The following is a 12,084-nucleotide window of genomic DNA, read 5'->3' as shown; positions in this document are numbered from 1 at the left end:
GTTTCAAATTCACATCCTTATAACACTACAATTTTGTTTTTAGATACCTAACCTACAGAAACACTTGAACATGTATATAAGGATATTCACTGAAGCATTATTTGTTAGAAACAACATGAATATTTAAAATAGCAGAATGATGGTATATCCATGCTACAAAATACTATGGAATATATTAAAAAGAATCAGGTAAGGCCAGGTGAGGAGGCTCATGCCTGTAATCCCAGCCCTTTGGGAGGCTAAGGTGGGTGGATCGCATGAGGCCAGGAGTTCAAGACCAGCCTGGCCAATATGGCAAAACCTTGTCTCTACTAAAAAAAAATACAAAATTAGCTGGGCGTGGTGGCACGTGCCTGTAATCCCAGCTACTCAAGTGGCTGAGGCATGAGAATCACTTGAACCTGGTAGGTGGAGGTTGCAGTGAGCTGAGATCACACCACCACACTCCAGCCTGGGCAAGAGTGAGACCCTGTTTCCAAAAAAAAAAAGAGGTAAATCTAACAGAGCATCACAGCATACCGTTAACTGAAAAAAGTATGCTACAACAATATTTGTGTATGAAACATTTATGCAAACATACCACTTATGTTTCCTATGGCTATATAATGTAGATCCTTATAATAAAACAGGGAAAAAAATTCTGAATGTGCACACACACAGACACACACACCAAAATCAGTACATCATGAAGTGTAATAAATTTCATATTGCCATCCAACTCATAAAACTTTCATTAGTCCCATCCCTAAGAATACACCCCCCAAATACCGTGAGAATCAAGTTAATATTTTCAATGGAGGCAACAGTGCCAATGAAACTACTAAGAAGCCAGGTGCAGTAGATTGCTTAAGCCCAGGAGTTTGAATCCAGCCTGGGTAACATAACAAGACCTCATCTCTGAAAAAATAAGACCAGGCATGGTGGCTCACACCTGTAATCCCAACACATTGAGAGGTCAAGGCAGGAGGACTGCTTGAGGTCAGGAGTTCGAGACCAGCTTGAGATATATAGTAAGACCCCCATCACCACAAAAAAAAAAAAATTGTTAAAAAGTAAAAAAAAAAAGTAAAGATAATTAAAAAATTAATCTTTGGGTAATATATAAAATATAAAAATAAAAGGCACAAAAGGATTTATTTTATTTTTTGAGACAGAGTTTCCGCTCTTGTCATCTAGGCTGGAGTGCAGTGGCGTGATCTCACTCACTGTAAATAAATAAAAAAAACTCACCTCCCAGATTCCAGTGATTCTCCTGCCTCAGCGTCCCAAGTAGCTGGGACTACAGGCACCTGCCACCATGCCCAGCTAATTTTTCTATTTTTAGTAGAGATGGGGTTTCACCATGTTGGCCAGGGTGGTCTTCAACTTCTAACCTCAGGTGATCCACCCGCCTCGGCTTCCCAAAGTGCTGCGATTATAGGCGTGAAACACCGCATCAAGCAAAAAAAGATTTAACATGAAAATCAAGTCTCTTTCCCACTATTCCCAGGCACTCAGTTCTTCACTCAGGAGGCAGCATTGTTAACAGTTTCTTATGAGTCTTTTCAGAAATAGCCTGTGCATATACAAGCACATATGCATATATAATGGTCTTTAAAAAGCTAAATAGTGGAATACCAAATACATAAAACAGTGCTGATAAATAGCAGGTACTCAATAAATATTTGTAGATGAATGAATAAATTATTCCATATCTTGCTTTTTTACTCAATGTATCTTAGATTTCTTTCCATAGCACTATGTGTAGAACTGCCTCTTTATTTTTCCACAATTGCATTCTATACCATTGTATGACTATATCATAATTTATTTGATTGATCTCATCTTGATAGACTCTTATTTTGTTTATAATCTTTTGTCTTAGGAATAATGTTGCAAGAAAAAAAAATTCAACACTTCTTCAGGCATACAGTTAAGTGTATCCAAATGAGAAATTTCTAGATGAGAGCTTTCTAGGCAAAGATAATGTGTATTTTTAATTTTGATAAACACCATAAATTTGCTTTCCACAGAGTTGCACCAACTTAAAATTTTTCCCATTAATACACGAATAACTATTTCCCTGTATCCTTATAAATACATTGTCAAAGTTGAAAAAGTTTCTTTTTTTTTTTTGAGATGGAGTTTCACTCTTGTTGCCCAGCCTAGAGTGCAATGGTGTGATCTTGGCTCACTGCAACCTCCACCTCCCAAGTTCAAGCAATTCTCCTGCCTCAGCCTCCAAGAAACTGGGATTACAGGCATGTGTCACCACGCCGGGCTAATTTTGAATTTTTAGTAGCGACTACATTGGTCAGGCTGGTCTTGAACTCCTGAACTCAGGTGATACACTTGCCTCGGCCTCCCAAAGTACTGGATTACAAGTGTAGAGCCACTGTGCCCGGTCTAAAAAGTTTTATAATAAAATCTGGTAGGTTAAAAATAAAATCTCATTTTAGCTTTAATGTGCATTTTCTTACTCTGAGTAAAGTTGAACATTTTTTTCTCATGTTAAAATATTTTTTTCTATGTGAACTTTATTTATGACTCTTGGCTATTTTAAAAATTGGGCTATTCATCTTACTTTTATTTATCTGTAGGAGCTTTACATTTATTGAAGAACTTCGACCTCTGTCTATTGTATGCATTAATATTTTTCTTTAGTTTGTAGTTTGGTTTTTGGTATTATAATTTTTATGGCATTTTATAAATTTACCAATTTTTTCTTCTGTGGTTTTTCTTTCTTTCTTTTTTTTTTCGTAGACACAGAGTCTCTCTATATTGCCCAGGCTGGTCAGGAACTCCATGGCTCAAGTAATCCTCCCACCTAGGCCTCCCCAAAGTGACTAAGTATTTTTGGTCATACTTAGGCCTATTACACCAAAACTATACAAATTTTTCCTGCATTTTCTTTAAGAACTTTCATATATTCATATTTAGTATTTGACTCATTTGGAGTTTAATTTTCTCAGAAATAAGGTAGAAAACCACCTTGGTGTTTTCTCAGTTTTCCCAGCACCATTAATCAGTTTTATCCCCACTTATATGAAATGCCACTTTTTTCACATACCAAATTCCCATATGAATTGAATCTATTCTGATCGCCTGTTTGAAGTTCCATCAATCAGTCTGTGTACCCATAAGCCTGTCATATATGTGATTATAGTAGCTATATAACATGCATATTATCTGATGGGGTAGTTCCTTCTTTCCCTTCCCAGAATTTTCTTAGCTTTTCATGTAACTTTCCTGTTAAACTTCAGACTCTATTTGTATATTACCTCAAAACAAACAAATAATATCCTGATAGAATTTATTAGGGTCCTTTAAAATATACAGACTAGCAGAAGAGCTGGCATCTTTCTAATATTTAATCTTCCCATCCAAAAATAAAGAATGCATTTTCACTTATAAAAGCCTGCCTTCATATCCCTCAGTAATACTCACAAATTTCTTCAATTAATTATGTTGTACACTCCTTCTAAAGTATATGCCAAGGTCAGGTGTGGTGGCTCAAGTCTGTAATCCCAGCACTTTGGGAGGCTGAGGCGGGTGGGTCACCTGAGGTCGGGAGTTCAAGACCAGCCTGATCAACATGGACAAACCCTGTTATCCATTAAAAATATAAAATTAGCCAGGTGTGGTGGCACATGCCTATAATCCCAACTACTCGGGAGGCTGAGGCAGGAGAATCGCTTGAACCCAAGAGGGAGGTTGCAGTGAGCCGAGATCACACTATTGCACCCTAGCCTGGGCAACAACAGTGAAAACTCTGTCTCAAAAAAAAAACAAAAATAAAAATAAAAAATTTAAAAAAGGATATGCCTACTTATTTTTTCTTTTTTGTTGCTACTATATATGAGGTATTTTCTTCCATCACTGTTTATAATAATTTTTAGTCATTCTCTTGGGTGTTTTAAACATACAATCAAATCATCTGTAAACAATGATATTTTACTTTTTGTTTTTTTGTTTTCACGAGACAGGGTCTTACCCTATCGCTCAGGCTAGAGTGCAGTGGCGCCATCTCAGCTCACTGTAGCCTTGACCTTCCAGGCTCAAGCGATCTTCCCACCTTTGCCTCTCGAGTAGCTGGGACTACAGGTGCATGCCACCGTAACCAAATAATTTTTTTTTTATTTGTAGAGATGCGGTTTCACCATGTTGCCCAGACTGGTCTCAAACTCTTGAGCTCAAGCAATATACCTGCCTTAGCCCTCCAAAGTGCTGGGATTAACAACAGCCTACCTTTTCTTTTCCAATGATAAATATTTTTTTCTCTTACTTAAGTGCATAGTTTGCATCCTTTTCCAGGTCCTGACATTAATAGGAATGCTTATACTTTTTCCATATTAAGCATCAAGATGGCTTTTGAGTTGAGACATATTTTGTCATGTTATGTTAAGGAAATAACCATCTAATCCTACAATATTAAGAGTTTTAAAAATCTCAGACAAAACTTTGTATTTTCTTCTCAATGCCTGCTGATGTCTTAAGTATCACTAAATTTGTACAAAAATAATTTTTATAAACACTATTAAGGGCTGGACACAGTGACTAATGCCTATAATCCCAGCACTTTAGGAGGCTGAGGCAGGAAGATCTCTCAAGGCCAGGAGTTCAAGACCAGGCTGGGCAACATAACGAGACCCAGTCTCGACAAAAAATTTAAAAATTAGCCAGCTGCAGTGGTGTTATGTGTGCAGTCCTAGCTACTCAGGAAGCTGAGGCAGGAGAATTGCTTGAGCCACTGCAAAAATATTAAGTAATCACTTAACTATTTAAATTAATGCCCTTTTCAAACAAAAACAAAAACAAGAATGAAGATTTATCACTACTTCTTTGTAAGGAATCTAATTCTTACCTAAAATATGGCCAGTGGGACAGTGACATTTTCCTTCAGCAGTTAAGCCACTAGGGCAAGAAATGCAGTTCCAGCCATCTTCTGTAACACCTTTCTAAATTAAAAGAAAAAAATGCTTTTCTCTTTTTTAATTAACTTTCTTCTTCTTAATCATGTAAGTTCAAAATGCCACAACAGTATGTAACTACAGTGAATATTCAAATAAATCATACATATATGAGCCACATAAAAATTCCCTGGAGAGATAATTCATGCTTATATTCCAAAATGAAGCTCTATATTATCACTATGTCCTGAAAACTATTAAAGGATTAACTCTGGATAATAGTTCTCTCTTCTTCAGGATCTTTAATTCAAATGGATGCCTCTTTCATAATTATTTGTCATTTCATTTTTCCATTTACAAATATAAAACACAACACAACACAAGAAGATTGAATCAACAGTCAGTTAATAGGTTAATCTTACCTGTTCTAAAACACTATTCTAATTTTTAAAAATTCAAATACATAAAAATTTAGTCCAGGCACAGAGGCTCACATCTGTAATTCCAGCACTTTGGGAGGCCAAGGTGGGTAGATCACTTGAGGACAAAGTTTGAGGCCAGTCTGGCCAATGTGGTAAAACCTCGTCTCTACTAAAAATACAAAAATTAGCTGGGCGTGGTGGTGTACGCCTATAATCCTACTTGGGAGGCTGAGGCACCAGAATGGCTTGAACCAGAAAGGCGGAGGTTGCAGTGAGCTGAGATCGTGCCACTGCACTCCAGCCTGGGCAACAGTAATACTCTGTTTCAAAACAAACAAACAAAAAAATTCATTTATGATTCAAACTGGGTAAATTTTATGAAATATAAATTATACACATAGTTGTTAAAATTGATTAATGAGAATATTTTCTTCTAGCCATTTATGGCTTGTACTAGTAAAAGTTTTTTTTTTCTTTTTTTTTGAGACAGAGTCTTCATTCTGTTGCCAGGCTGGAGTGCAGTGGCACAATCTCGGCTCACTGCAAGCTCTGCCTTCCAGGTTCAAACAATTCTCCTGCCTCAGCCTCCCAAGTAGCTGGGACTACAGGCACGTGCCACCACGTCCAGCTAATTTTTGTATTTTTAGTAGAGATGGGGTTTCACCACATTTGCCAGGATGGTCTTGATCTCTTGAGCTCGTGATCCACCCGCCTCAGCCTCCCAAAGTGCCGGGATTACAGGGGTGAGCCACCGCGCCAGGCCTAGTAAAGGTTTTTGATAAAGTATGACAGCATTCAAAATTGGGCTTATTATATTATATGGTTTAGGAAAAGCCTGGGGCAAAAAACACAATAATTACAAACACAGATGTAACCAAAGTTTATAAAGAACAAAAATAATGCCACAAATTATTTTAAATTTTGGTTGAAAAGACTGAATTTATCAAGACATACTCCTATATTTGGCAATACATTTATACAGGACAATTTATTTATTTATTTATTTATATTTTATTTTTTTTTTGAGACAGAGTCTCACTTTGTCACCCAGGCTGGAGTGCAATGGTGCAATCTTGGCTCACTGCAACCTCTGCCTCCCGAGTTCAAGTGATTCTCTTGCCTCAGCCTCCCAAGCAGCAGGGACTACAGGCACACACCACCACAGCCAGTTCATTTTTGTATTTTTAGTAGAGATGGGGTTTCACCATATTGGCCAGGCTGGTCTTGAACTCCTGAGCTCATGATCCACCAGCCTCAGCCTCCCAAACTGCTGGGATTACAGGCGTGAGCCACTGTGCCTGGCCTATATAGGACAATTTAAAAATTACAATAACTTAAACAATGTCACTGAAAAAGAAATCTGCTGTGAGATCACTTTTTATTAGCATCTTTTTATCATGGGTAATTCAGCTAGGATCAATATTTGCAAAGATATAAAATAAATGGTAATCTATTATAATCTATTATAAAGATATAAAATAAATGGTAATATAAAAAATGGTAATCAGACCTACAAGTAATACAGATAGCTGTAAATTGGGACAATTGATAACTTCATGCTAAATTCCCAGAATTAATGTTTTTTTATATGACAATGGGAAGAAACATTACTGTAAATGTCACAACTGTTACACAGACTTTTAATTATCCAACATGACTGAAAAATATATTTATGTTGAGAATTATATATAGTAACTATTAATTTTTCAAAAATTACGATACAATGAAATTACTAACAAAACAGACATTATTTAATCTATCAATGCAATTGGTATTTCATGAAATAATTACACCTTAGATATCATTATGAACATCAATAATCATATAAACTGTTGACATGGTAGGTCTAAGACAACTCCACTTGCATCAGTCAAAAGAATATACACATCCCAAATTGCACACATCCCAAACTGCTCTTTATATGCCTTATTCATCTAATTTTCTTCATAACCGAGTTCTACGAGTAAAAACAAAAACTTAAATTTTTACAGCTTTATGGTTTTTTGGATTTCAGATTTTAAAAGAAATAAATACATTTCTGTTTTCTCCAAGTTTGCATAAAATTTCGCTGATCTCCCAAAACTTACTCTAGTAAAAATAAAATTAGCATAGTAATTTTAAAGTCTGTGGGGAAACGTTAAACATTAAATTATATTTTGAAAAATAAAGATATTTAACTTACTACTTTTTACAGGTAAGTTATTTTAAAATAAATTATGCGCACCATGTTTTCTGGGCACTTTTTACAAATAATAGCAGGTCCTCCATTATTAGAGATCATCTGAAATCCTGGTAGACATACACATGAAGTTCCTAAAAAAAAAAAAAAAAAAAAAAAAAGCCAATTTTATCCTTGATAAATAAAAATAAAGTTCTAAGATAGTGAAACTTTTAATAACTCTGCAGATCTTGAGAAGCAGTATGGTGATTAACAGCAGGATTCTGGAGCCAGTACTGCCTGGGTTCAAATCCAGAAATACACTTCTTGAGTTCCAATCGTAGTACTCCTACTCGGTTGCATGACTTTGAACAAGTTACTAAACTCTCTGCCTTGGCTTCCTCTACAATAAAATGGAGAAAAGAAATTGGTACCTACCTCATAGGGTTAGTATGAGTACAAAATTAGTTATTATACGTAAAGGTCTTACACTGGCACACAGCTGATATTGTGCTGCTACCATTTTAAGTGCAAGTATAACTAAACTATTAAACTATTTAACTGCTGCTGGAAATTTTACATTTCTACGTCACTAAACAATATACATGTATTCGGGCCAGGCGCGGTGGCTCACGCCTGTAATCCCAGCACTTTGGGAGGCGGAGGCGGGTGGCTCACCTGAGGTCAGAAGTTCGAGACTAGCCTGATCAACATGGTGAAACTCCATTTACAGGGACTAGGGGCCGACCAAGGCGGGAGTGTTACTTTTGCCAGGGCCCACCTCAAACCGTCTTACCTCGGGCATCTTGACTCTGGTTAGCTCCACACGGAACACACGAGAGAGCGGAGATATCAAAGTACTGGTTGTTGTCGCACTTCTCCGGCTGCTGGAAAGGGAAAGAGAAGGTCTGGGCCTGTAAGAAGCGAAGGAGGAACAACAGAAGGAACGTGGTCACGGCCCGGGCGTATAAGAGGGACCAAGCCGCCATTGCCACCCCAGCCCCACCGCGCGTCGCCATGGTACCGACGCTGGAAGCCTCATTCGCTCCAGCCCCCCATCAGCCTCTGCGGCGGCTCCGCTGAGCTGATTGGACAACCCAAGTCCGGGTACCGGAAGTCACTGCTCGTGTTGCTTGGTTGCTAGGTTACCAACCCTGCGCGAAGTTGGCAGGTCCAGTAAAGAATGGGTTAGAGACCGGCTAACCCTGGAGCCCAGCGATATTTTCAAACGTGTATAGAGTTCCTCTACTTACGATAGGGCTGCCCCCTCCCCGCAATAAACCCATCGTAAGTTGAAAATATCATAATTTGTCGAGTTATAGTTACATCAGAATTTATTCAGACTAGGTAATTTTCACGTTAAAGGAAACATGACTTGTAGTTTAACAGTTTGATGTCAAAAAACCCCACTGACTTAAAACCCAGTGAAGGATTACTATAGCTCAAGGACTGAAAAAATAAAAAAACTTTCCTGCCAGGTTTGAGCATAGGAAATCATGTATGCGAGACAAAGTAGGAAATGAAAGAAACCATGTTTGCTCATTCTGTTGCCAGCGAAATTTCACAAAGCCCCTGACTCAGTGACTGAACGCAGTCCTCCAGAAGAATGCCCTGAAGACAATAAGTAGGATAGAGCACAGGTTTCCACATCTGTTGCTTGAATCACTTCATTTTTTAAAAAAATACAGTCAGTGATCCTAGCTCTTGCCTCTTCCTGTACTTAAGATAACGTGTGACAGGATTAATGATTATGCCTCTGTAATCTATAACCAGATGTAGTCTCCAAACAAAACTTTGATGAGATTTTGCTCCAATGTAACTTCTGAGCACGTTTAATGTAACTTTTGAGCACATGCAGAACTCCATCCGTTGATATAGAAACTGGGGGCAGAACAGCTGCTTTGGACCAGTATAACATAAACTCTTTGAAAGACTCTCCAGGGTTGCATTCCTCAGTAAGACTCCGAATAAAACTAACTTTGAGTCTTTAAAAGCCTGATTTTTTTCTTTAGTTGGCATGTATATAAAATGAGATCACCTTTACACCTTTTGTGATTAAAGGAATCTAAGCCTGGTACTGTGGCTCATGCCTCTAATCCTAACATTTTGGGAGGCCACCGCGGAAGGATTGTCTGAGCCCAGAAACTCAAGACCAGCCTGGGCAACATAGTGAGACTCCACCTCTACAAATAAAATTTATTTTAATTAGCTGGGTGGGTGGCACATGCCTATGATCCCAGCTGCTTGGAAGGCTGAGGCGGGAGAACCATTTAAGCCCAGGAGGTCAATGAGCCCAAAGGCTGCAATGAGCTGTGATCGTGCCACTGCACTCCAGCCTGGATGTCAGAGACCCTATCTCAAAAAAAAAAAAAAAAAATCCTGGACAAATATATGGAAACTTTTAGAGTTAGAGACCACTTGCGAGGCTGAGGTAGAAATCTAGAGTCTAAATTGGAGCCATGGAGGAAGGGAGAGGCAGGAGAGGATGAATAAAGGAGCTATTCAGGAAGAAGAATTATAAGAATGTTATGATTTGGACATAGGAAGTAAACAAACAGAATCAAGGATAACTTCCAGGTTTCTGATTTGGGTGGCTGGATAGATGGTTGTGATATTAAAGGAAGATACCTGTGGCAGATAGCTTCTAAGCGAAAACTTATTGGATAAAGAGAATTTTAAGGCAGAAATGAAAGTTATAGGAATATTTAACATGGTGGGAGCTAGGGGTATGGATAATAATAGAAATAATAGGTATTAATAGCTTGTTTTTGTTATCAAGCAAATGAGCTCTCTATCCAATGCATGCACAGAAGCCAATACTATGTGGCACAAGCTTTTGAGGAAAAAAAGTCTTTATTTGCACAACTGGTCAGCAAGGAGTTAGGAGTGCATTCAAATCTGTTTCCCTGATTTAGGGTCTGGGGTAAACTTATGGGCTTGGAAAGCCAAGGGAAGAATTTAGGAATGTGTCTTGGCAGGCTGATTGGAGGACTTTAAATTTGACCATTTAGAAAAAGGTAAGTAGAGGACGATTTTAGGCCTGATCTTCCAGGCAAATGGACCCATCACTTTTGAAAGAGTTCCAAGTTCAGGTTCCAGTCATGTCCCAGTCTTGGATCCAAGGAAAGGATTCATTGGTTTTGGGTGTTGTTAGAGGTCCAAGCTTTTTCTATTGCACATGACTGGGCTACATGACTTGCAGTTTTTGGCTCTGTTATATCTAAAAGGTAACACGACATTTTGTTATCAACAGAGTAGGCTCAGTTTGGGCTAGTCCCATGGAGACACTGTTAATGTGTCCGGCATTGCAATATCTCATTTGATCCTAAATTGGGACTGTTATCATCACCTTTAATTTACAGATGAAATAACCAAGGCTTAGAAAGTATAAGTGACTTTCTAAGGTCACACTTAATTCATGGTTCTAACCCTGGTAATTTGACACCAGAGCCCATACTTTTCTTTGAGTTTTTGTTGTTGTTGTTTTAAACCTTAATTTAGGTTCAGAGGTACATGTGCAGGTTTGTTATATAGGTAAATTGAGTGTCTCGGGGGTTTGGGGATCAGATTATTTCCTTACCCACGTGATAAGCATAGTACCCAATAGGTAGTTTTTTTAACCGTACTCTCCTTTCACCCTCCACCCTCAAGTAGTACCCAGTATCTATTGTTCCCTTCTTTGTGTTCATCTGTACACAATGTTAGCTCCAACTAATAAGTGAGAACACACAGTATTTTATTTCTTTCCTGTGGAAAGAAATAGGAGGAAAGAAATAGGAGGTTGGCAGGACTGATTTCACAGGATAAGATCATAAAGACCTGGCTGATAAAACAGGATAGGTAAAGAAGAGGACTGAAACCTGCTAAAACCAAGATGGTGACCAAAGCGACCTCTGGTCATCCTCACTGCTCATTATATGCTAATTATAATGGATTAACATGCTAAAAGACACTCCCACCAGCACCTTGACAGTTTGCCCGTGCCATGCCCACTTAGAGAAGTTACCCTACATGGTCTAACAAGGGAGGACACTCCGTTCCAGGAATTCCCCACCTTTTTCCTGGAAAACTCATGAATAATCCACCCGTTGTTTAGTATATGATCAAGGAATAACTATAAATATACTCAGTCTTGCAGTCCATGCCATTGCTCTGCCTATGAAGTAGCCACTCTTTATTCCTTTACTTTCTTGACAAACTTGCTTTCACTTTATTCTGTCAGATTATTCTTGAATTCCTTCCTGCATGAAGCTGAGAACCCACATGGCCACTCAGGCTGAACCCTAATTTTGAAGTTTTCTCTGTGACAAGTTCGCTTTGGATAATGCAGAGCCCACACTCTTAAGCCCTGCTTTTTATTGTTGCCTTTGAATCTCTGGATGTGCTTTTCTGGGCAGGAATAAAGAAAAGCTAAAGGCAAGTAAGTTCAAGATGAGATTAATGAATTAAAATATTACAAAGAAGGTGAAAAACAGAAGTGGAGGTTGTGGTGAGAAAGGCGAATTAGTGAGGTTCAGATCTTACAGCTGGGGCACTTTGTGTGGTGAACCCTGTGTTCATTCCCAATCTCCAGACACTTAGTGCCCTTTTGATTTGTTAATCTTTTGTGTGTAAC

The 12,084-nt window shown here is 38.3% G+C and overlaps 1 protein-coding gene across 7 annotated transcripts in view; it reads right to left on the bottom strand.

Annotated features, from left to right (window-relative positions):
* Window positions 1-8,758, bottom strand: part of TMEM67 (transmembrane protein 67) — a 64,011-nt gene extending 55,253 nt beyond the window's left edge. For all 7 annotated transcript variants that reach the window (XR_008504183.2, XR_008504184.2, XR_008504185.2 and 4 more), the window contains exons 1-3: window positions 8,266-8,758; window positions 7,536-7,624; window positions 4,844-4,937 (exon numbers count right to left, since the gene is read on the bottom strand). Coding sequence is in view for 3 of the 7 variants with exons in the window: in XM_054498923.2 (XP_054354898.2) it covers window positions 4,844-4,937; window positions 7,536-7,624; window positions 8,266-8,488 (406 nt within the window). In the remaining 4 variants the exon portion in view is untranslated. The remainder of the gene's footprint in view (window positions 1-4,843; window positions 4,938-7,535; window positions 7,625-8,265) is intronic.
* Between the last annotated feature and the right edge of the window lie 3,326 nt (window positions 8,759-12,084).

This window comes from Pongo pygmaeus, chromosome 7 (genome assembly GCF_028885625.2).
Source record: "Pongo pygmaeus isolate AG05252 chromosome 7, NHGRI_mPonPyg2-v2.0_pri, whole genome shotgun sequence".
Taxonomy (NCBI): Eukaryota; Metazoa; Chordata; class Mammalia; order Primates; family Hominidae; genus Pongo; species Pongo pygmaeus.
Note: the sequence above shows the minus strand (reverse complement) of the source record. Positions and strands in the feature narration are given on the sequence as shown.